Genomic DNA, 22,714 nt, shown 5'->3' with positions numbered 1-22,714 from the left:
CGGCCCGCGCGAGGTGGGCAGACCAGCACAGAAAAAGCCTCCCGCGCCATCGCCCTATGCTCCCTGGCCAAACCACAACCAGCCCAACCAACACACCAAATACCAGGGTGGCCAGCCCATACAGCAGAAGCCCCAGCCACGCCCACCCCAGCCCCCCAAACCTGTCCAGGCCGCGCCTCCGCCTCAGGCCCCCGCAGCCCCCGCCCCCGATCCCGTCATACACATGCTCGCCGCGAGAGCAGGAACAGATCCCGAGCTGAAGGCTGTCATGAAGATAGTCGCCGCTGGCTCGGCAAGCAAGGAGCAGCTCGAGTTCTTCCAGACACACATCAACGAATTGACGGCGATTCTGGCCAGGCAGAAGGAGGAAAAAGCGCCCAAACCAACTCCGCCAACGCAACCCCCCAAACCTACGCCGCCGCCGCCGCCTCCGCTTCCCCGCCCAGTCCAGCCAGTCCAGCAGCCTCTGCAGCCCAGCACGCCCAAGCCGTACAGTCCGGTCCCGCCACAGGGACAGACGCAGCAACCCTCGCCTACACAACAGCCATATCCACCCTATCCGAACAACTTCAGCAAACCGCCGCAATACCACCCGCCGCCGCAGCTATCGACCTACAACCCACCCCCGAGGACGACATATCGCCCGTTGGTCTTCAGTTTTGTCCATGGCAGCGAAGACAAGTTTTACTTCCCTTCGTATAGTTTCATGGAATGGCTTCCCAATGGCACAGGCGCAAAGCTGTCCTTTCTCATCACCAAGATGAAGCCAAGGCCGGATCCAGTCGTCAAACCTCCGTCTGCCTCTGCTCAAAACTTAATGCCGACGCCGATTCCGACTCTCGGTACTGCGACTAATGCTATGCCTGACGCACCCCCACCGAACGCCATCATACCAACACCCAGCCCCACAAACCCTGCTTTTGCGTCCACACAACCTGCCGCATCAGCCCCCTCGGCAACCTTCGTGCCGCCTAAACCGCCCCAGCGAATCGAAGATTTCGACGAGATGAATGAGATAGACAACATTGAATTCTACCAGCCAGTTACTGTCCTTCTACTAATCGAGCACGATGAAGGCGACGAAATCGCAAGCGCCTTGCCGCGCTCGATACGACCACCGCATGTCGTGGAGAAATACATGAACGAGGTGTTTGATAAGTGCAAAAGGGCAGAGGAGACATATCTAGCCTTCAGACTGCCCAAAGACGGCGATGAGTTGCCAGAGAAGAGGATTAGGAGCGGCGACGTGACGCCTGCGGTTGCAACGCCGACTCAGGACGTCGCCATGGGAGGGATGGGTGGGTCTGCCAGTAGTATGGCAGAAAAGAAGAAAGCTGGACGGCCTAAGAAGAGTCTTGTATGAGATCGTCTGATCGTGTGCCGATATTGTGGAAATCTTGGAATAGTCTTGCGGTGTGTATGAGTACAAATGATACCCATTTCTTAGCGTCAAACTACACACATTCTGCTCCGGTATCGCGTGTCATTGATATACGGTTGCGAGATACGTGAGGCGGTATTGTCTGAAGCATGCTCTTCGTTACACATGAGATCTGGAGCTGCCATCGCTCAACTCCGATGCCAAGATCTTCGCTGCGGCCTGCTTATCCCGGTTAGATCACCCGCAGTTGCCTATCTCCATGCATCTGTGCCCTCGCGCGTTCCATTTCCGCAACGTCACCATAATCCTTTTTGCTTTACCTGAGTCCAGTGCTACGGTCGCAGTACTTTCTCTGCGTCGACATTCCCGACAGTATAAAGTATCTAGGCAGCGCAAGACCACGTCCTGTGACTGAAATCATGCCCAACCTCAAAGCCATCTTTACAAAAGCGTACTGGACATTTGCCATTCTAGGCATTGTCTGGGCCGCGTTTGTGGGCCTATTGGTCAATCCCACGGTACAAAGGCAGTACGTTTTGCTCTCATCATGACAGATGAGATGACGTTTGGAGTCGATTCTAATGTCTTCTCAGCGCTCTCTATGCCCATAAATTTCACACGGGGTTCTACCACAACGTGACGAATCCCGAAGAATTCGGCTTTGCGAGTAAGTGCATCTGTAACTCTTCCTCGATTTGTTCTATCGCTGTACTAAGTACCCATGTGTAGAGGGGCAAGTACAACCCTTTTGGCTTACTACAGCGGATCAAGAGAAGCTCTTTTGCTGGCATGTACTTCCTCTAGATGTTTATCTGGAGAATGAACATGAGCTTTTTACTGCTGCTGTTTCGGGGGAAGTTGCAGAGGAGTTGAAGGGAACGATAGGAGAGAAGCTGTTGAGCAGCGACCCGGAAAGTAGGGTTGTGGTCAACTTTCATGGTGTAGGTTGTGCTTTCTTTCGATTCTTGACTTTTGGTTTGGCATGCTGTCCCTTTCTTTCCAGAGTCTTTGGTCTTATCACATCTCAAACTCTCATCTCAGACTATATCGACTCTTCTTTCTTAGTTTTACATGGTTTCTCTCTCATTCTTCCGTCACTTCATCCACCGTTAACCCCTTTTAATATTTCCAGCTTATCTATCACTCATTCTAATCCACCCAAACAGAACGCTGGCCACATAGCCCAAGGTTACCGCCCCTCAACCTACCGCTCCGTCTCTGGCATCCCAAAAACTCACCTCGTAACCTGCGACTACCGGGGCTTCGGTCTCTCCACGCTCACACACTCCCCGCATATCCCCACTGAAAGCGGTCTAATAGCCGACGCCTTAAGCCTGATTTCATACATCACCTCGGACCTCTCTCATTCAAGCACACGCACCGTTCTCCTGGGCCAGAGCCTCGGCACCGCCGTAACAGCCGCCAGCGCGCTCTACTTCACCAATTCCACCTCCGAGCACCTCCCATTGGCCATTACATCCCCATCTGTAACATTCAAACCATCCCGTAACTTTGAAGGTTTCGCCGGCATCGTCCTAGTAGCCCCCTTCACCTCGCTCCCCCAACTCCTCAAGACCTACAAAATCGGCGGCGTTCTCCCCATCCTAAAACCACTGCAAGGCTACCCCAGGATAGCAAACTATCTATCCACTCGCATCGTCGACCACTGGCCCACCCTCACCCGCCTACGCGCCCTCATCTCCACCGCCTCAGCCAACAAGTCCGGTTTCCACATTACTCTCCTGCACGCACGAAACGACCAGGATATCACGTACTGGGAATCTGAAGCGTTGTTCCAGCCACTGGCTACGCAAATGTTGACGGAAGAAGGGGTTGTGGCGGAGGAGGAGAGGAGAACGATTCAAGGGGCGAATAGGGTCAAGAGGGGTGCTTTTGCGTATAAGAAGGTCGAGGACGACAAGGGAGATAGGATGGTGGAGTTGGAGGTTGTGAGGTATGGAGGGCATAATGAAGTGGTGGGGTGGACGCAGGTTAGTCTTGCGATCAGGAGGGCGTTTGTGAGGAAGACGATGAGGCCGGGGTTGGACGTTGAGTAGGTTTTGGAGGAAGGGGTAAGTTACATTGGTTCTACCTGGGTTTGTTGAATTGAAGAAGAAGACGGAGAAGCAGCTGGATGGAGCTGGATGGAGCTGTTGAGGGGATATCATTCGTCGTCATATGGCGGTGTTGTTTACAACATTACATGTACAATACTTCTACACCTTTCTACCAATCCCACAAGAATACGCCAGACGTCCGCCAATGTAGATAAATCGATGTATGTCATCAGCACTCGAATCATCCAGGGAGCTCGTTGTACCAACACCGAGCTTTTCCACGGTCCCTATCCTGTTTCAACTCCGATTGAGCTTAGGAGGCTAATCTTACGCATTCCTAGCCTGCTGTTCCTTCTCGTACTTTGCCACAAGCTCCTTCTGCAGCTGCGGCGGCGCGGGACTGTAATGGCTAAACTCCATGCTAAACTCCCCCTTACCCTGCGTACTAGCACGCAACTGGCTGCTAAAGCCAAACATGCTGTTCAAACTGCAATCCGCATAGACAGTAAAGTCCTCCGGACCAATCTCCGTATCGTTGATAACAGCATTGCGCTTATTCAGAAGACCAACAACAGAACCCTGGAACTCATTCGGCGCCGTGATGGTCGTCTTCATAAGCGGCTCAAGTACCTGAGGCGCACCGGCCTGGAAAGCTTTGCGGAAAGCTTGCTGGGTGGCCATTTTGAAGGCCATTTCCGAGGAATCGACAGCGTGGGTAGCTCCGTCGTTGATGATCATGGAAGTACCCAAAACCTTATGGCCGAGAAGCGGGCCCTTGGCCGTGGAGGCCATGAAGCCCTTTTCACAGGCGAAGAGGAACTTCTCGGAGATGGTGCCTCCGGAAATCTGTTGCTCGAACTTGTTCTCACCAGCAGCTTCGCTTGGCTCCATCCAGCCGACTACTCGCGCGTAATCTCCTGACCCACCACTCTGCTTCTTGAGCGTGTGGTCGAAGTTGACGCGCTTGGTCATTGTCTCGCGGTAGGCGACTTGTGGTTGTCCGGTTTCGCACTCGACGCGGTATTCGCGGCGCATGCGCTCGACATAGATGTCCAGATGTAGTTCTCCCATACCGGAGATGATGGTCTCTTGCGATTCGGGGTCGGTATGGACTCGGAATGTAGGGTCTTCGCGCGTGAAGCGGCTCATGGCTTTGCTAAAGTTGGGTGTATCTTTGGTGTGCTTGGGCTTGATTGATAGGGAGATGACGGGTTCGGGTACGAACATGGAGGTCTATCGTGTCAGCTTGAAGATATGATAACAATAGTCTTAAAGTCTTACCATGGTGTATCCAAGATTACCGTCAGTGAAGGTATCTCCAGACGCGCAGTCAACACCGAACACGGCACAGATTTCTCCAGCACCAATTTCCTGGATTTCCTCCATGTCGTTGGAGTGCATGCGCACAATCTTCGGTATCCTGACCTTCTTGTCTGACCTCGCGTTGAATACATTCATTCCCTTTCTGAGCGTACCCTGGTACACACGGATGTATGTCAATTGTCCAAAACTACTTTCTTCTAGCTTGAAAGCCAGACCGACAAATGGCAAAGAGTTGTATGATACCAGCTTGACCGGTGCCTCTGCTCGCTTCTTGTCCAGTGCCATGTTCTCGACTTCGGAGGGGTTTGGTAGGTAGTCGCAAACAGCGTCGAGCATTGGTTGCACGGATTTGTCTGCAAGCGCGGAGCCCATCATAACCGGGGTGAACTTGAGGGAGATGGTGGCTCGTCGAATCGCAGCCTTGATCTGGTGAATTGTCGGTTCCTGCTCGTCCAAGAAAAGCTCTGCGATCTCATCGTCGACATCTGCAAGTGTTTCGATGAGCTTCTGCCTCTTCTCCTTGCAGAGCTCAATAATATCCGCAGGTATCTCGTCGGTCTCCCTAATGGTCTCGCCCTTGGGTCCTTCGTTGTAAATCGCCTTCATCCTGACCAGATCCACAACACCCAAAAAGCCATCCTCGCGGCCGATGGGTACTTGGAGAGCCGCAGCCGGTATGCGAAGCTTCTGGTTGATCTGTTCGACAGCCTTCCACGGGTTGGCTCCCATACGATCCATCTTGTTCACAAAGGAAATCCTTGGAATGTTGTACCGCCTCATCTGCCTGTCGACTGTGATGGTCTGACTTTGCACTCCGCTGACAGCACACAGGATCATGACGGCTCCATCAAGGACTCGCAGTGCTCTCTCTACCTCGATTGTAAAGTCGATGTGGCCTGGAGTGTCAATCAAGTTGATGTGGTATTTCTGGTCCTTTCCTTCATCGTCCTTCTTGATCCAGTCACAGAAGGTCGCAGCAGACTGGATAGTGATGCCCTTCTCACGCTCGAGATCCATAGAGTCCATCTTGGCACCCACAGCATCTTTGCCGCGTACCTCGTGTATGGCGTTGATTCGGCCGGTGTAGAAGAGGACGCGTTCGGTGGCGGTGGTCTTGCCGGAGTCGATGTGTGCTGCGATGCCGATGTTTCGCACTCGCGATAGTCGCTCCCATTCGACAGGGTCTAGGTTCTCGACGATTTTCTCTTGCGTCAAGGTAGAGGGGTCTTCCTTTGCTTGCTCCAGCCTATGACGTTCAATCAGCCTTCCATTGCTCTCTGGCCGTCACAGAACAAACATGGCAGCACATACACTTGCGCAGCCGCAGACTGCCATCTTCGTTGTGGCTTCGTGGTGTGGGCCCCTATCCATGTGTCTGTCTTGGTGCCGTTGGTATAGGGCGTGCGCGTTGCCGCAATGGTCGAAAGAGCGCATCGTGAAGGCGTCGCAACCGAGCGTGCTGAAGAGCGAAGACTGCTCGTGGCAAGTGCTTGCGCCCGGAAAAGAGACTGAACCCTCATCTTGAACAAAGGGGCGACGCGGGGTCTGCTGTCGCTTCGCAATGTCGAATTGCCCGCCAGGAAAAAGTTGGGCCATCGGAGTTTCGGCGGAGGTGCCAGTCACGTGTCGACGTGTGCCCGCCCACCCTACCATAGGCATTGCACGAGTGGACAAGTAGACAGAAAGCCATCTTGGAGTGAAGAATGGGATTGTAATCTAATAGTGATGTCTGCCAGATTCTGCGAAGCCTATCGCTAAAGAACAACTATGCACGCAATAGTCCTATCCAAACCCACCTCCGCTCCATGTCCTTAGGTATCCGCCCAAATATCAGTTACGCCAAACAATCGCTCCAGAAAATGCTGTTGAGAAGTGAAAGAAGATGGGAGCCATACAGCTCCGCGCACATAACATCGCCCATAGTTGTGCAAGATGGCATGGTACGGCAACCTAAGACTTGACCAAGTGTTGCAGGAATACATACGATTTGAGAAATGTATACGCCTAGGTCAGAGGCATAATGGCCCTCGTCTACCGGACCGTCTCCTCTGGGAAGTTGGGTGTCTGGAGTTCTGCAACTGACGAGTCTACCTCTTGAACTGGAGTGGCTGGTTTGTGCGATTCGTGTGTTGGCTCATTGGCGATAGGCTCCTCGGTTGTCCGATCGCCATGTTCAGATTCCTTTGCGGGCTCATCTCCATCCTTGTGCTCCTCAGAATTTCCGTTCGTAACCACTGCTCTGGCCTTGGACACGACCTCTTCCGCCTTCTTCTTCCCCTTTTGTAGAGTGCCGATCTTGGAAGCGGCAGGAGCCTTACGCGGTGGTGATGACGGCTTTTCATGGGGCTTATCGTGTGTCTTGCTGGAGCTGGCGGCCGTGGGTCGCATCATGCGCTCGAGGAAGCCTCCTTTAGGAGCAGCACTTGCGGTTGAGGTGCGCGATTCAGGTCGTTTGGGCGCAGGGGGTGCGATGGAAGGGCGCGAAGTCTTTGGTGCCGGGGCCTTGGGTGTAGGACGGGTGTTGGTGGAGGGCTTGCGTGTGACCTTGGGCTCCTCGCCATGTTTGGCAGCCGAGGCAGCCGTCGGCGCAGTCAGACGGGTTGGTAAACCGACTGGACGAGTAGGAGACTTTGGGGTTGGCTTCTTAAAGCCTGTTGGGGACGTGCTGTAGCGTTGTTAGCATTGGCGCATTGTCCCACGTGGCTCTGTCATACCTTTTGCGGGGGGCGGAAGTGGCGGGCTTGGGAATGGCAGGCTTCTTGTTCTCCACAGGTGCGGCCGCAGGCTTGGTCTTGGAGGCAGCGGCAGCAGTGGGTGCCGTCGCTGAGGACGCAGATGTTGCAGGTCGCAGAGAGGTGCGGCTGGTCTTAGCAGTTGGAACCTTTGCGGCTGGAACCTTTGCTGCGGGGGCCTTGGCAACGGGGGCCTTGACAGGCTCCTTGGGGGCTGCGGGCTTTGTGGTCTTTGCAGCTGGACTAGGCTTGATGGTGGGTGCGGCCGTCTTGGGTTTCGTAGGGGTCTTGGGTGCTGCTTTAGGTAGCGGGCTTTTGGCAGGGGCGGCGGGAGCCTTGGCAGGTTTGGCAGTCGAGATGGCAGCGGGCTTCCTGATCTCGGGCTTCTTGAGCCCAGGAGTTCCATTGGCCTTGGCCTTGGTTACAACAGGTGTGGCTGCTTCTGAAGCAGGTTCGGTGCTCGGGGCCATTACTGCTTCAGCCGGCGCAGGAGCGGTCGCATCGGGAACAGCGGCTTCGTCGGCAGGCGCAGCAGGTCGTAGAGCGAGCTCCTCTTGAGCACCCGTCACTGCCTTGTCTGTATTCTCGGCGGGCTGAGCAGCGGCTGGGGCCGGGGCAGAGGGCTCCTCGGTGGCAGCAGCTTCAGCTTGCACAGCTTCGGCTTCCTCTGCAATGGCAGCTTCCTCGACGACAGCGGCCTCCTCTGCGATGGCGTTCTCCTCAGCAACAACGGCGTCGTCATCGACGGCAGCGTCCGGCAGAGCAGGCTTGTCTTCGTCCACGACAGCCTCCTCGGTGGGCGCGGCAGGTCTCAGGGCGACATCCTCCTGCGCGCCTGTAGTAGCCTTGTCCGGGTTCTCGGCAGGCTGGGCAGGTGCTGCTTCTTCTGTGGACTCGGCTGGTGTCTCGTCGACTGGCACTTCTTCCAGCTCCGGAGCGGGCACAGCGATGTCGGCGGCGGCAGACTCCGGGAAGTCGGAGCCCTTCATGATGGAGCCCAGGTTGGGCATGTTGGTGGGTGTGTCGTCGCGGATGGGCGGCGCGGGCATGGAGGACTCGCGCGACGCGACGGCCTGCTCGGGCACGGCCTCGGGGATGGCGATGCTCTGGCGGCGCTGCTCCTTCTCCTCGCTGACGACCTTCTTGAGCTCGGCCAGCTCGTCGGTCCTGTCGTGGCTCACGCGGAAGCTCTCGCGGCGGGTCGCGTTGACGCTGTTGGAGGGCGTGCCCTTGGTCTGGCCGAGGTCGGTCGAGGCGTGGGCGGGCGTGGGCGTGGGCTCGACCGAGACAAACGAGGCGCGCACCTTGGACTTGGGACGCTCTTCGCCGCCGTCGGTCGCGGCTGCCGTGTCTGTCGGGGAGCGGCCGCGGGGCTCAGGCGAGGCAGCGGCGTTGCCGTTCTCGAACATGGCGCGGAGGTTGCGCACGCCGTTGGACATGGCTGCAGGGGGACGAGGCGAGCGTCAGTGGTGCTGGGGCGGCGGGCGTGGGAGCAAAGGGTTATAGGATACGTGGGAGATGGCCGTGGCCGCGCCTGAAACCCGGCCAATTTGTTTATGTACACGCAGTGACGGCGGCGCGACAGGGTTCTCGGGCGTTGCACAGGGAGGCTGCAACTTACAACAATGGGCAATGCGGGTCAAGGGCTGTCGGGCGGCTGTCACGCTCGCGTTCAGGAACAAGGGCGGTGACAATGGGGAACCCCTGGGGACGTCGGTCGAGCAGGAAGGAGTCGCTGGTGCTCCCGAGTAACCAAGACAACTGCCCAAAGCATCATAGCTCCAGTGACGTCTGGCCTCGCCCTCGCCCAGCACAGCACAACAGTGCGCACTGCACATGCATTGTATAATCTTTCATTTCGACTCCGCATTCAATCCTCAGCCCCTGGAAGCCTCTCGCTGCACATCCGCCAGTCCTCCCTTCACTGCACACACCGCTCATTGTAAATGCCGCATCGTCTGGCAGCCGACAACGACTATCTCCGTCGGCACCACGAGAGAAAAAGAAAAAGGCTCCGATGCCATTGGCAGCTGCACGCGAATGCCACGGATGAAATGTCAGTGCCACGCCAATCATGTCGCATACGGGCGCAATTCCCTCGTAATTTCCTGGCTGTGGCCAATCAGCGATGATCCTCCTTCTCAATCCTCGTCGAGCCCGCACCTAAACACACGTGACGCATAGAGCAGCGCTTGAACAGCCGGACATGTTGGTAAAGCAGGATCGAATGGGTATCGAATTCAGAACATTAAACGCAGTTTACACAGGACTGTCCAAATCACCCTCACAGCTTCCACTCGCCGTCCCACACCTCAGATGCAAATCATCCGACGCAGCACCAATCCAGACTCCATAATCACCGCCAACAGCAGGAATCACCCAGTTCTGCGACACTACATCCCACACACTAAGATCCTTTCTTGTGACCCTCAGACTAAGCGTCTGGCTAGCCCCGGCCTCCAGTTCCCTCGTCTTTTCAAAGTCACGAAGCTGAATGACGGGTGTGTCGACTGTGCTCTCGTTGGGGAACTGGATGTACAGTTGTGCGACGGCCTTGCCCGCGCGGCTTCCCGTGTTGGTGACGATGACGGTGATGTCGTATGCCGTGTCGAATAGAGCGGGGTTTCCTCCTTGTGCGCCACCAGCTGGTAGACCAGGTTTCTGCTCGTTTGAGTAACCCGTGGGGTATGGGTATGTCGAAGTCGAGTTGCCAATCTTGGCTGCGGCATCGGCATCGTTCTTGTCGAGCCACGAGTAGAGGTAGCGCCAGATGCGGTTGAAGTTCTCTGGCCAGTACGCCTCGGAAGCCGGAGGCATGGCGGTTGAGTAGGTGGGTGTCTCGCCCTTCGCGGGACGAGCTGGCGGCGCGGCTGTAAGCCGAGTTACTGGAGTAATGGTCGCGTTGGCGAATGAGAACGACGTGTAGCTGAGTCCGTGACCGAAGGCGTACCGAGGTGTGATATTGGCCTTGTGGAAGTGACGGTAGTCGATGTAGAGACCCTCGGTAAAGGTATCCTGTGGTTGCCCAATCTGATATCCGACAAGGCTCAAAGACTGGGGGTAATCATCTTCGGAGTTGGGGAGAGTGTACGGCAGATGGCCTGATGGAGACACATCGCCGTAGAGAACCTGCATCAGTGAGTCTCCTGCTTCTTGGCCAGGCAGATGGGCGAAGAGGACGGCTTTGACCGAAGGTAGATCGTGCCATTGATCCATGAGAATGGGACCGACGGTATGTACCACAACCACAACGTTGGAGTACTTGGCTGCTACGTCCCTGATAAGCTTATCGCCATTGTGCCATAGGTTAAGGTTCGAAGAAGTCCGATCTCCTGGGTTGTTCTCAACAGTGATATAGTTTTCGCCAGAGTCTGCAGTCACAAAGACGACGGCAGTGTCGCTCGGCGATGGGTTCGAGTTTCCTGGGAAGGAATCCGTATTGAAGAACTGATAGTTGGCGCCACGGGTCTTGAAGCCGTCGATCGGGCTGTTCATGTAGGGGTATCTCGCTGAGCCAGATCCCCATCCCATTCCTAGTGTGCCTTTGTTGCATCCTTGGTCCGCGCACGAGTTTATCCCGTCGGGGTTCTTCTCCGCGTCTGTGCCAAAGATCTTCAGGGTACCGTTGGAAGACAGAGGTAGCAAGCCGTCCTGATTCTTCAAGAGTGTGATAGCATCGCGGGCCACTTCACGAGCGACCTCTGCATGGTTGCCCTGAACATCCACAAACTCATTCACGATACCTTGAGGCGAGATAAGAGCGCCTGGATAAAGAGGACCCTCGGCGTTCTGAGTGTTGGCATCGAAATTGGGTCGCGGGTAGTCCTGGTCCTGGCCCATCTTGAAGTAGGTGGCAAGAATGCGTGTGACAGCATCGTTCAAGCGGTCCACTGGGAGAGATCCGTTGAGAATGGCACGCGACTGCTCGTACATCCAGTAAGAGTTGCCAAAGAGTGGAATGGTGTGGATGTCTCCAGGCATGGACATGTCAAGTCCTGCGAGCGCCGAAGCGACACCGGAGATCTGAGCAAGCCAGTCAGACATGACGAAGCCCTGGAACCCGAGCTCCTCCTTCAATATACCGTTGATCAAGTAACTGTTCTGCGAGCATGCACTTCCGTTGACAGCGTTGTAAGCAATCATGACGGCACCAACGCCGGAACGTACACCCTCAGCAAATGGCCAAAGATAGAGCTCATGAAGCGTGCGATCGTCCAAATTCGATGAAATGCCAGGCTTGACCAGGTTGTACATGCGGTACTCTTCCTGCTCGTTTGCGATCAGATGCTTGATTGTGGCTATGACGCCCGTGCTCTGGATGCCTTCGATGGAAAGAGCTCCACCAAAAGCCTGGAGAACAGGATCTGAGCCGAATCCTTCCCAGTCTTTGTCTCTGTTAGCTCAAACATCAAGGCTGGCTTCTGTTGATGCACTTACTTCTACCGCCACGCGGTTTACGTCCTAGCGGACCGACCGACGGTCCGAGATGAACGTTTACTCCCTTGCCACGGAACTCTTCGCCGATCGCAACACCACGACGATAGAGAAGATCCTTGTCCCATGTGGCTCCCACCGTGATGCCGGCAGGGAAGGCAGTGTTGTGATCCGTGTTTCTGACACCTAGAGGTCCGTCCTGCAAGCAGAGCTGAGGGATGCCTACTCTTTCTGCGCTGCCTGTGTTTCCGACGCATCTTCCCATGAAGATTCCACTACCGGCTGTGAGGTTGGTCTTTTCGGCAAGTGTCATGTTCGAAACAAGAAGAGATGCCTTTCGGTAGCTCTCAGTCCAGTCCGATGCCCATCCTCCATGGGGAGCTATGTAGAATCAGTATCGCTATGCTCGGTACAAAACTAGTCGGTCGATGTTATCTCCGATAACTTACCTGGGTAATATGGTGCCGCAACATATCCAGCTGGAACAGGATCACGTCGCTGAAGAGCAGCACCAGCGGCGAGTGTAGAGAAACATAGGACAAGAGAGGGAATCATGATGAAGGAATGACTGTAGATCAGCGAGTGAGCGTCAAGGAGGACGGTAGCCTACAACTAGGCATGGGAAGGAGATCACGGTCCTTTGTATAAAGAGCCCCTGCTTGAGCCAAATCCAACCCCGCAACACCAAGCCGGTATGGATATCGCATTTCTACCAAAACTAAGCGTGCACTAGCCATGGTGTTGTATAGTGATAGACACGGTGGGTAACGCGCATGACGGAAACAGGCATAAGACCGAGTAGTATTGTCGTGCGTCAAGGCTCAATGCTGGGGTCAAGGATTTAGGCCGGCTAATGATCGGATGCTCAAAAGGCGCATGACAATCTCGGAAGGGACTGCAGCTGTTACACAACCGCTAGGGGCAGCGCCATACGCCTGAGACAACCCAACTCTTCTTAACAGAGAAAGTACAAAGAGAAACGTCCTCGCTCACGAAGAAAAGTACATGCCTAATGTATATTCAAAGTGATTGGTCTTGAATCGATCTTCGTATCTCGTGTAGAGTGCTAAGTTCAAGACTGGGGTACAAAGTCGTTGTATTGCCAAGCTGGCGGTCTCCTACAAGCTGCCTGTATAGGTGCACCACGATCCGATCTGATCGAGTGTAGATTGCGAAGGCTTTGTCCAATGCGCCACGTGCAGCCATAGCAGTCATGCGGCACGTTGCGTCGAAGCCATGATCGTAGCTGAATGTATTCGTCTTCAGCCACATCAACGGTCCCATCACATGTCAAGATACCCGTTGGCTCGGACAGTGGATGAAGGGGTTGCGGGGTGGAGATGAAGACGACAAGGAGGATCGTGATGATGGACAGGGGCAAGGCGACCTCGGCTGCACTGGCGTATCCCCTTTCTGCTTCCGGCACACCCATCGAGCTTGTTCTCCGCCAACCACCGCGCGTGTGGACCTATGATCTCATGTTCAAATCACACCGGCATTATGCAAAGTAGCAGGTACCGAGATGGAGTATTGGATGCGATCTTAGCATACACCAACCGGGCTGCTGGCTCGACTCGAATCCGAGTCATCGATCAAGGCCCCGGGGCAAATCTTGCCGAGTAGGGAGACAACTGAAGCGGTGCCGTGGAAGAGTAACCTTGCCCCTTTGAAATGCTGAGCGGTAAACACAAACCCAATGTTTCGCTTCACAAAAATGAGCACCTACGACGTGATTATCAAATCATCAGACGCCAGAGGTACTCAAGTCATGAGAAGTCGCCCAACCGCCTGTGGCATTGAGGCTCACAGGCTGGACGTTTTCGAATGTTCGTGCAACGAAAGCAAAAGGCCATAGCGGAACTCCAAGTTCCGCGAATGACTTGGGTCTGGTAGCTATGCAAGCCCGAAGTTGATCCGACATGTTCAGCGAGTTGGGGACCAAGCGAACGCGCCTGCTACGATGGTTGTAAAGCATACAGTATACTCGGAGAGGACCTCGGGACCATCGGGGCACACGACAGTTGGTTCAACAGAGTGACCAGCTGGGTGGGTACCGAAACACATTCGTTGGGGTACTGAGCAGTTGCTATTCTTAATGGACCATACCCAACTTCGATCCAGAATGTTTATTGCTATTCTCCGGGCACACGGTGCGGAGTGCTCTTTCCGCGGTTTAATGGTGAATGAATTGCAATGAGTGACGATGTTGGGGTGAGGAGGCTTGGTGCATGCTGTTTATCGATTCTGGTGAGTTCGGATGCCGAGGTTGGGGCTGTGTGAAAGGCCACCTGGGCACGCTGCAGCGTCAGACGAACGCTTCTCTGGTACGACATGACCGCTTGTCGAACCGAGAAATTCTTTGTATGATGCACTACCGAAACGCATTTTCTAGTCATCTACGGCTTGGCTATGCCCTTACTTAGAATACCTACATAGTAAAGCGCGGCATTGCTGCACCCACACAGGTCTGCGTTGCAGGTGCCGTCGAATCCGATGCAGCTGCAAGCGACGCGGTACCGCACTTGCGAAACACTGCTACAGCACGTCAGGCATTGATCTCCAAAGCTCCAGTTCGTCAGAGGCACAGCAACGGCCGGCAGCAGTTCGCGGGCGCTTCTCATGGGAGCCTTGGACAGAACGTGCTTTCGGTTCTTCCCGCGGTCCCGCTGTGATGTGAATTCGTGTTTGCTGAGACCCACAACCCACACTCGCCCATCCAGTGGCCGCGCCTGTCGTGAGCGCCTCGCGGGCTATCGGGCGGCCGCATATTCTTTTTGCGTCTTGAGGTCGGCTATTCTCAAGCCCTCCAAGGTTCCCTTGAACTCCCTGAGCTCAGTGCGCCGTTTCGAAAACGTCTTTGGAACGGGTTGCTGACCTTCCACTCCACGTTTCTGCACATGCATCTATCTGCAGGTCCCCGAGCTCAGCCCTACTGATTATTGATGACTACGACATCCTACAGGTGTTCGACCAGATGAGGCACCCCTTGCCCTTGTGTCGCTTGCCAAGGTCTTTATTTGGGCCCTACTTATGCGCTCGCCGAATCAGATTAGCCGCCCTTTCCCCTCCATCGCTGCCCCTCCACCACTCGCCAGCGGGGATATTCTTAGACACAGCCGCATCAGGGAACACAGTGGGATATTCTCAAACAGGCGCTTCCGCTATAGTCCCCCTTCCTTGTTCGAGGGACGAACCGCTCACGGTTTGTGCTTCGGCCATTCACAGGCCCAATTTGGGCCTGCCCTGGTCCCTTTTCATGGCGCTTGGAGCCACGACCCAGTGAACAGCCTCCTCTTCGCCTAGTCGCACATGCCGTTCTCGGTAGATGAAGATCGATCCGGCGATTACAGAAACATGTCCTGGTTTCAAAACAATTCTCCGAGTGGCCTACTGGTCTTTGTCGTGGATGGAGGCTCTGTATGCGGCTCACTGTATAAAGATGTTGGCCATGCCCCCTTGATAGAGCCTCAGACAATACAGACCCAAAGGTACGAACAGCAGTTGTTTCATTTCTACTCGCAAGGATATCTCCTACCTGTCGTTCCTCATCCGTCACTCTCGTTCGCCTACGCCAACACTCCCCTAATCATAATACGCTACTCGGTCGCTTCCATTGCTCTCATCTTCCTCCTCGCCGCGTCTTTCCTATCTCCATTCTCGTCATCACTTTCTTGTCCTACTAGTCTTTTCATTCAACTGGTCAACATGCCTAAGATTGAAAAGGGCCCGGCGCACCGCCTTTCCGTGTCGACCGCATCGGCCGCAGGCGGAACTCGCAGTTCCTCTTGGTCCGCTAGAGATGATGAGACGCTCATTCAGGCCAGGGCTCAAGGCCTCAACTGGAACCAGATTGGACCGAAGCACTTCCCTTCCAAGACGCCAAATGCCTGTCGCAAACGGCACGAACGGTTGATGGAGAGGCAAAATGCGGAGCAGTGGGACGGCGTGAAGCTGGACGTACTAGCGCAAGCCTATATGGAAGTTCGAAGGGACATGTGGAGCATGTTGGCTGCCCGAGTTGGAGAGAAATGGCAATTGGTAGAGACAAAGGTATGTCATGCGTGATTTCGTACTCTTTGGAGCACCTGGTGTTGACTCTACTCAGTGCATGGAGAAGGGTCTCAAGAACCTCACTCAGGCCTTTAGGTCGGCACAAAAGAAGCTCGAGAATGGTACCTACCACGACCATGAAGATAGTGGCGTAGGCATTTCTGACCTGGAAGAAGAACAAGAGGATCCCCATGTGGAAATGCATAGCATGTCTACGATTCCCGAAAATCATTACTCCGCATACCCAAGCTACCCGTTACATCAACACCAACATCAGCAACGGGTACCGAGCATCCAGTCTATGCTGCAGCCAATGCCACAACACCCACATCACATGCAACAGCCGATGCAACAACAAATGCAACAGCAAATGCAACCACCGATGCAGCAGACTATGCAGCAGCCCATGCAATACGCTTCGCATCACCTCCCGCATCAGCAATAATCTCGCAGTGTCATTGCCAGCCGGCTGACTCTTTCTCAATGTCTCATATCTGTTTTACATCTCGTTGTCACGATCGCTACGAACTCTCAGCTTACCTTAAAAGCGGCAAGCAGTCTCTTTTTGTCCCAATACCCCCCCATTGAAGACAGTCGATACCACGGGCAACCTCTCTGGTGGCTTTCTCAGGCACGCATCACCTCGATGATGGATTATAGCCAGTCGTACTGGCAGTCACCTTATACCCCTTGAACCTACGACATTCGCACGGAGGACTGTAATCAGGAAGGAGGAGCCGGACATTCATTCCCATCTGGACCGGGTATGCGAGGAAGGCTTAATTGGCGTTTTTCATTTTCGAAGTTTCCAGTACATGCTTTTCATGGTAACACTTGGGCATGGAGAGGGCCCTTATCGATGATGTAGCCATATATTTCTTGTCAATGTTACATTTTTCATCCCTTTATTCCACGTCGCGGCCATGGTTCGCAATGGCTGTCATACTGTCACACATCCGGAGCAAGTCCGATCCGTTACTGAACATATCTCAGCCTACCAGCAATCACAGAGACTCGGCTGCATCGATTTTGTGATCGCCCACGAGTCATGACAGTAGCCCTCATCGAGCGCTTCATTCTCAAGTTTGAGCCGTTGTTGTGACAGCTACAGCACAGCCCCCCACATGCACTCAGCCTCACACTGCACCTATATTCTACCCCACCCCGCAAACTCCCAATACAAACTCGCAGCACCTTGCAGCCCCCAAATATACGTATTCCTGCAGCGGCACGATAGCTATCCGTCGGCTTACCACGCGACAAACTCGTGCGCACGCGCGGGCTAGCAATCCATCTCGGGCCCCGGACCTCGATGGTGCCGCGCTAAAAACGTATCATGACATAACCACCGTTTTGGCCGCACGCGCGCTTGCTGGCCCCCAATCCGCCCTTTGGCTTCTGCGAAGGTGGACGCGAGAAATTACAATGTTTGAGCGTGTGCGATTGCGCGATGCCCCGAGCCCCTCTGCTTCGCGTTCCCTATACCGATCCCCTCCCGGCACCTAAGCTGATTCCCGCGAGCGCGACGACGGCGAGCGGTGCCATCGCGGCTTTGGTCGACTTCTTGTCGCCGTCCCTGTCCACGTCCGGTGCGCCTTCGAGGGCGGCGCAATCGAGCTTCTCGACTCGGCTTGGTCGGGGCGAGCATGCGGGCAAGACGCTGCTGCTTACGGGGGCAGGTATCTCGGTAGCGTCTGGCTTGGCCGATTACAGAGGCACAAATGGCACCTACACACTGAACAAGACGTACCGGCCCGTCTACTTTCACGAGTTCTGTGACAGCCACGAAGCGAGGAAGAGGTATTGGGCGAGGAGTTTCCTCGGCTGGACGAACCTAGAGAAGGCCAAGCCAAACAAGGCCCACGAGGCTTGTGGCGAGTTGGGGCGTATGGGTGTTGCTGGAAGTATCATCACGCAGAGTAGGTTCTCCCTGGCAAACGTCACAGCATGCTAACGAGTTGAGCAGACGTAGACTCGTTCCACCCAACGGCGCACCCCGACCTCTCCACCATCGAGCTACACGGCTACCTGCGCAACCTCGTCTGCCTCACCTGTCGCAACGAATATTCGCGCCGGGCTTTCCAGAGCCAACTCACCACCCTGAACCCCTCCTGGGCCGCTTTCCTCGCCGAGATGATCGAATCGGGCGCCCTAGACACCGAGAACCCCGACGAGCGCCGCAAGAAAGGGCTCAAGTCGAACCCAGATGGTGACGTCGACGTGCCCAACGCCCCGTACACCACATTCCGATACCCTCCGTGTCCGACGTGCTTGGAGAAGCCGCCAAAGCGCGCAGACGGAGGCAAGGTCCACGTACAAGTCGACAAGGATGGCGCCTGGGACCCGGCGAGCGAAGGCGGAGTGCTGAAGCCTGCTGTCATCATGTTCGGCGAGTCTATACCCGCTGCCACAAAAGTCGCTGCGGAAGAGGCAGTCGATGCAGCAGGCAGGATACTCGTCATTGGAAGTAGTCTTGCGACGTACTCTGCCTGGCGGCTAGTGAAGAAAGCAAAGGACATGCAGATGCCGATTGGGATACTCAACATGGGTGGTGTCCGGGGCGAGGAAACCTTCTTTGGAAACGTCGCGGACACCAATACTGGCCGGGAAGCTGCGCGCTTAAGTGAGAATGCGGAGAAGGTTCTACCCCAGGTTGTGAGGATACTGCAGGAGATGAAGGAGACGAAGTAGAACATGTACGAAAGATGACGAAGTCAACACTGGCTCGGCAAGATACCATTGAGTCAATACGGTAATCAAGTTTGCCGTGAAGGCCGCCAAGCTAGCTAAACGATGCGCAGCATTCTAGGTATAACTTCCCATCCAACTCCAACGTTGCGTAAATGTGATATCATGTGATGAAGCAATTCATCCATCCGATGCGCGCCTGTACTGCGCGTGGGAAGAAGACAACCGGACACCCAACCCAAACCCAAAGAAACCTTACGCAACACCTTCACTATCCATTCCCTCTCCCCTTTCCTCCCCATCAATGTCCTCAACAACCATCGTAAACCTGTCTTCCTTGAGCTTCATTCCCGGCGCCATGACCTCCCCCTTCTCTCTCTTCTGTATCAGCGTTCCCAAGTCTCTGCCTGGAATCGCCCTCAGATCCTCACTACAGCTACGGCAAATCCGCAACTGACACCACGTACACGCCCACTTCCTATCTTTGTCGTTCTCATGGCACACCATGCAGCCCATGGGCTGGAATATATTGTTAGACCAGATGTTGTGGCAATGTCTTGTGTAGCAGGAGAGTTGTGCGGGCGTGATACGTGGAATGTAAGACACGGGCAAAGGGATTGGTCGGCGGGTTAGGGGCTCGAAGGGAGGCGGTGTGGGTGGCGTTGTGGGCTCTGTGCGCAAGCCGTCAACGGGTGATGTTGGAACGGAAGGTCCTGGGAAGGGGGAGAGGTTGTAATCTTGGAGGTCGGATGATGTTGGGCGGGATGATGGGGCACTTGTGGGTCGTTGGAAGCCCGGGGATGGTTCGGGTGGGTCTAGTGATGTGGTGCGCATGGGTAGTCGGGTCTCAGCTGGTGGAGTGGTGCTTTGAAGTGGTAATTCCGACATTGCGAGGTATTCTTCCTGCTCTGTTGACTTTTGCTGGGTCTCAGTGGTGGCAACAGCAGGTTCGAAGCTAAAAGGCCGCCTCTCATCTTTTGGTGGTGGCAGTGGGGAAACCGGAGAGATCTCAGCATCCTTCTTTGCTAGGACTGGCTTCAACGTCGGGGAAGGTGTCATCTCAGGCGTAATGGTGTGCAATTCCATCGTGGGGATTGGAGGAGCCGGCCTCATTGCCTACGAGATCTCAGTCAGCAAACAGTATTCTTCTTTTGGAACAGGATCCAGGTACCCTTGAGTTTGCGAACATTGCAACGCAGTACGACAACTATCGTACAAGTACTGGAGAGGGAAAGGGGAGGCAAATATATACCTTCAAGACATTGAAGCCTGTGCTGCTTTTGCCGCGGAAGTGAAGGGGCGATGCCGGGGCTTTGATACGAGGGTTTGAGGGAAGACCCGTGAAGACTTTCTTAGGTGGTGCAGGGACCCTGGTGTCTTGTTCTTCCTCCGGTGTCGGTGGGAGCTCTGCTTCCGTCTTTCGTAGCTTTTCGGCGGGCTGAGGTGCGGCAGCCTCGGGCATGTTTGCTTGACTGTCGACACTGCCTTTCCTTGAGACAGCATCTGATCGCTGGCTATCGACGCTCAAGGTTCTGGGCGCTGATGTGGGGGGCATTGGAGCGCCCTTCCTTCCTCGCGGTCCATTATTCAGTTCTGCCAGACTTTTGAACTTTTTGAGACCTTGGTCTGGTACTGCTTTGCGCCCAATAACCGATGATGTGGTTGTAGTAGACGTCTCCGTAGAGTCTCTGCTTTCGCCTTGGGAAAGAAGCGAATCGTTTCTCGCGAGATCCGTCGCTGGCCTTGACGATTGGCTTCCCGCATCAGACTGCTTAACCGACTTCCGCCTCTCGGACTTTGCAGGTGGTGGAGGTGGAAGATCTTTCTCCTCTATTGCTGAAGAAGGGAGAGACTCTGATCGTGCTGGGAATGCTGGGGTAGGGGGCACAGTCGCTGTTGAACCGTTGCTGATGGTAAGCTTGAGAGATGCTGGCTTAGATTCGCGAGATAGGCTACGTGACTCGATCCTCCTCCTTGGTCGAGGTGGGGAGCCTGGCACCGGACTCCTTGGGAGAACAGGTGCGTCTTGGTCATCTGTTCTCTGTTAGCACCATTCGCCCAGGTATATGATATCATGGCTTTGTCCATGCGGCTCTCTGAGCGACGACAAAGCAACGATGATGTATCACCACGCATACAGCACATTGGCATGCGGAATCGAGGTTGCAATATGACACACAGTCTGTACCAGCGAGCTCTTGATGAATAACCAAACACGGATGCAATCCATTATAATAGAATTTGTGTGATCTCTGCTTACCTCTCAACTGAAACTTTGCTTCCATTCTCATCGCAGCTGGAAGCGGTTCACGTGCGACGCTATCTGATCGTGACGGCGGCGCAGGAAGCTTTTTGTCCGCAGGTACGGGCGACCACGTTGAAGGAGATGCGTCGCCTCGGCCAAAAGAGTTGCCATAGTCGTTAAGTAGTGCGCTGACGATGTCTTGTCTGGATGCAGGCGCAGATAACATGCTTTGTTGAGCCATGACGTCGGCCATCGTAGGGTCGAGATATGGAATGTCGTGTATTAGTTCAAGTGGAGGTAGCGGTCAAGGAACGGTGTCGGATGTATGAAAAGTATTCGAGGAGACGTCGATAATGAATGTGTCTAAGGAGCGTGGTGGCAACAAAGAGAGTGACTATGCCGTGAAGCAAGATGAAGAGACAGGCCTGCCCGATTAATATCGACTTTGTCAATTAGTACAAGTCATGAGGGAATGAGAGGAGTGGAAGGGACACGCATAGCAAACCCTCGCGGCGAAGCTGGACGTCTCAGGTACAAGAAAGTGCATGGGACACGGCTGGCAGAAGACTGGTCGGGCCTTTCAAACGCATGAAGTGTTTGACATAAGAGCCAGGAAGAGGCTGGCCTGGCACAGCTGACGACCAAGGGCTGCGCGGATCATCCATGCAAGGATGGAGGGCGTTGGAGATGACAGGACAGTCCACAGCTCCACCGCGGCGCGGGAAACCAACGTTGTTCTGCTGAATTGGTCCACGGGGCATGCCGGCCGACCTGGCAATTCCTTACCACAGCCGGTCTTGACATGGACGCAATCAAGTCCATAGCGCAAATCAAGTGCATGTTATCGACGTTGTACAAAAGGTCCGACAACGGGAAGCTGAAGCACAACGTTGATGTGTAACGTCCCAGGCGACCGCTTTCTGTCAAATCACGGCACCCCGCAAGGCTGATCACCACGTGACCAGGGTCCGCCACGTTTCAGGCTTGTTCGGAGGAGATCGAGAAGACATGCCGAGCAGGTGATCAAACCCACAGCCGGACATGCGCTGACGTGTGACGTTCGCAGATCCACATATTGTCCTTGTCCGCCTTACATGGAGTCACCATATCCATCGCGCGCTATGCTGTAATTTCCTTCTCTTCGGAAACAAGTGCGTCGGCCGAAACGAAATGACAACAACGGGGACAGGGTATAGGCAAATCGTCAGCGGGAGCGGACCCAAAGGCGCGATCGTGACGGATAGATTACCTGGGTATGTGGCATCGGTGACCAAGAATCCCAGGCTCATGGGTTGCGCCATGGCCCTTCATATTACACCGACAGACTCACAGCCAATCACTAATCAAGCCCTCGATACTGGTATTCGTGAAACGAGTTCAAAAAACTGCTTTGTGCGTAGCTGACTTTTGATCATTCGATCACAGTCTGTGCAATGTTATTGGTGTACAGAAAAGACGCCTCACTCATGGCGAACTGTGTACACGTCCAAGTGTCTCGTCGTGCCTCGACAGGCCGGATCGCGGCAAAAGCCAACGTTATGGGCCAGAGGACCCCATGACTATCCCGCCAGGTTTGCAACAATCCAAGACGGCCAAAAAAGAATCCTCCCAAGCGCCGTCGCTAATGACCAGTCGATCCTGATATCAATAATAACTAAGGTAAAGTATTTACAAGTATAGAATGTATAGGGTATCGCTCCATCACTGGAAGAAGTAAAGTAAAAACATTAAGATCAAGCTTATCGTGGGTGTGATTGTGGTGGTGGTCGTCGTCGATGCAGCCCCTTTGAGTGGGGCGGCCGTG

The 22,714-nt window shown here is 54.7% G+C and overlaps 6 protein-coding genes across 6 annotated transcripts; 2 read left to right on the top strand and 4 right to left on the bottom strand.

The window, feature by feature from the left end:
* Window positions 1-3,765: 3,765 nt before the first annotated feature.
* MEF1 (Elongation factor G, mitochondrial) lies at window positions 3,766-6,281 on the bottom strand (the record flags this gene model as incomplete). Its single annotated transcript, XM_051496759.1, has 3 exons — window positions 3,766-4,671; window positions 4,720-6,007; window positions 6,073-6,281. The coding sequence occupies 3 exons, from the start codon at window positions 6,279-6,281 to the stop codon at window positions 3,766-3,768; spliced, it is 2,403 nt and encodes an 800-aa protein (XP_051353479.1).
* Window positions 6,282-6,792: 511 nt separating this feature from the next.
* Window positions 6,793-9,434, bottom strand: J4E92_005376 (uncharacterized protein; the record flags this gene model as incomplete). Its single annotated transcript, XM_051496758.1, has 3 exons — window positions 6,793-7,426; window positions 7,476-8,934; window positions 9,428-9,434. The coding sequence occupies 3 exons, from the start codon at window positions 9,432-9,434 to the stop codon at window positions 6,793-6,795; spliced, it is 2,100 nt and encodes a 699-aa protein (XP_051353478.1).
* Window positions 9,435-9,752: 318 nt separating this feature from the next.
* Window positions 9,753-12,482, bottom strand: J4E92_005375 (uncharacterized protein; the record flags this gene model as incomplete). Its single annotated transcript, XM_051496757.1, has 3 exons — window positions 9,753-11,878; window positions 11,931-12,308; window positions 12,377-12,482. 3 exons carry the CDS (start codon window positions 12,480-12,482, stop codon window positions 9,753-9,755), a joined length of 2,610 nt encoding a protein of 869 aa, XP_051353477.1.
* A 3,150-nt stretch (window positions 12,483-15,632) lies between these two features.
* On the top strand, window positions 15,633-16,422 carry J4E92_005374 (uncharacterized protein; the record flags this gene model as incomplete). Its single annotated transcript, XM_051496756.1, has 2 exons — window positions 15,633-15,977; window positions 16,033-16,422. The coding sequence occupies 2 exons, from the start codon at window positions 15,633-15,635 to the stop codon at window positions 16,420-16,422; spliced, it is 735 nt and encodes a 244-aa protein (XP_051353476.1).
* A 1,005-nt stretch (window positions 16,423-17,427) lies between these two features.
* J4E92_005373 (uncharacterized protein) lies at window positions 17,428-18,668 on the top strand (the record flags this gene model as incomplete). The annotated part of the gene is made up of 2 exons (XM_051496755.1): window positions 17,428-17,896; window positions 17,944-18,668. 2 exons carry the CDS (start codon window positions 17,428-17,430, stop codon window positions 18,666-18,668), a joined length of 1,194 nt encoding a protein of 397 aa, XP_051353475.1.
* Window positions 18,669-18,920: 252 nt separating this feature from the next.
* J4E92_005372 (uncharacterized protein) lies at window positions 18,921-20,810 on the bottom strand (the record flags this gene model as incomplete). Its single annotated transcript, XM_051496754.1, has 4 exons — window positions 18,921-19,072; window positions 19,133-19,781; window positions 19,918-20,699; window positions 20,804-20,810. The coding sequence occupies 4 exons, from the start codon at window positions 20,808-20,810 to the stop codon at window positions 18,921-18,923; spliced, it is 1,590 nt and encodes a 529-aa protein (XP_051353474.1).
* Window positions 20,811-22,714: the final 1,904 nt, after the last annotated feature.

Source organism: Alternaria infectoria, assembly GCF_024043175.1.
Source record: "Alternaria infectoria strain BMP 0036 chromosome Unknown scaffold_7, whole genome shotgun sequence".
Taxonomy (NCBI): domain Eukaryota; kingdom Fungi; phylum Ascomycota; class Dothideomycetes; order Pleosporales; family Pleosporaceae; genus Alternaria; species Alternaria infectoria.
This window is presented reverse-complemented; position numbering and strand designations above follow the sequence as displayed.